The sequence below is a fragment of the Nicotiana tabacum genome, chromosome 6 (assembly GCF_000715075.1).
Source record: "Nicotiana tabacum cultivar K326 chromosome 6, ASM71507v2, whole genome shotgun sequence".
NCBI classification, from domain to species: Eukaryota; Viridiplantae; Streptophyta; class Magnoliopsida; order Solanales; family Solanaceae; genus Nicotiana; species Nicotiana tabacum.
In genome coordinates, this window is record NC_134085.1 from 138,640,543 (window position 1) to 138,641,990 (window position 1,448).

Below are 1,448 nucleotides of genomic sequence, written 5' to 3' on the forward strand. Positions count from 1 at the left end.
AGAGTGTTATTATATGGAAAAAAAATTGTTGTAATCTCTGCATTATCACATGACGAAGACACAACGTCCTCTGCATATAAAACGATGAAACCAACAAATTTGCATTATTCCTCACTTGTCAGTCTTTTCTCTCTTATAAAAAGTAGAGAAGCTTACATCAACTCTCTGCTTTCACAAAGCTCCATACGGTCTCACTATTTGACAGAAGCAGAGTCTAATATCCAACTTTGCTAAAGTTGCCGTTATTTATAGACCTATCCTTTACATTTCCACCTTGATTTTCTTGGCTTCTGCATTCAAACTCTCTTTGCTCAGAGTATCCTACATTGTTTCTTATAACATGAAAGCTTTTAAGCTACTCAAATGCTGGCCTAATACGGCCACGGTTTGTGATACTATCTCTCATCTTGATTCTGTTAAGAACATCGTCGATGGAATGGATTACGTAACAAACCTGAATGTCGACACTAATAAAGAAAGCGATGACGATGAAAACTCCTTCTTCCATTTGGTGTTCACAGGGCGCGATGGACACCCTAAAGTAGACTCCAACTCGGAGCCACATTCTCCAATTACTGTGCTCAGATCATGTACCAAGATTCGTGTCTTCTTTTTGGGCTTAAAGAAGTTAAAGCCGGAGAAATCGAGTATTCGCGATTCTTCTACAGCCAGGGCAGAGCATAAAAAACAGACACTTTCGCCCAGGACACAGAGCAACCGAATCACGGTAAAACGCAAGATGAAGGATGTTCCAGTCAGCACTATGTTGTTCAGTGATAACAGTTTAAGAAGCAAACTGCAGAAAGAGAAAGATACGGAATTTGAAAGAGCTGATATGCCCAAAACTAAGTTATTGAGCTCACCCAGAAAATCACCGGTGGAGAAACAGGGGAATCGAGTTGCTGTACTTGGGGTTGTACGTAAACAGCTAAGGAAGAGCCGCTCAACTGCATCCGTTGCCGGAGTTTCAGCGTCGCCGATGAATCGCAGAGACGATTCACTGCTAGAGCAAACTGACGGGATCCAAGCTGCTATTCTTCACTGCAAGAGATCCTATAGCACAGTATCAAAAGGTACCTACTGATTGTCCATTGTACTTTTGTTCTTAATGCAATTTTAATCTTTAATTATTCGAACTTGTTATGTGATCAGTAGTAGATTATATGTTTATTTGTTAGTTATTCCTTTGACCAGATTGTTCGATGTTATTACCAAGATCTACATCTGAAGATGTACCAAGACCTTCCTACTATGAAGAGGAAAGCAGATGGAGCATTTGAATAATCTATGGTATCAACGCATTGGAAGAGCGGGAACAGAAAACTGCTAGCAGTAGAGGCTTGAGATCGTAATTATTGTTATTGTACTTTTAAAATGTGATTATATAAGTTTCTCTCAAGAGTCTTTGTGCCAAGTGTATATATTTTAATTTGGTCATTAAGTTTTAC

The 1,448-nt window shown here is 39.2% G+C and overlaps 1 protein-coding gene across 1 annotated transcript; it reads left to right on the top strand.

Moving 5' to 3' along the window:
* Positions 1 to 200: 200 nt before the first annotated feature.
* Positions 201 to 1,448, top strand: LOC107775235 (membrane-associated kinase regulator 5-like). Its single transcript, XM_016594951.2, has 2 exons — positions 201 to 1,073; positions 1,195 to 1,448. The coding sequence occupies exons 1-2, from the start codon at positions 341 to 343 to the stop codon at positions 1,278 to 1,280; spliced, it is 819 nt and encodes a 272-aa protein (XP_016450437.1). The 5' UTR covers positions 201 to 340; the 3' UTR covers positions 1,281 to 1,448.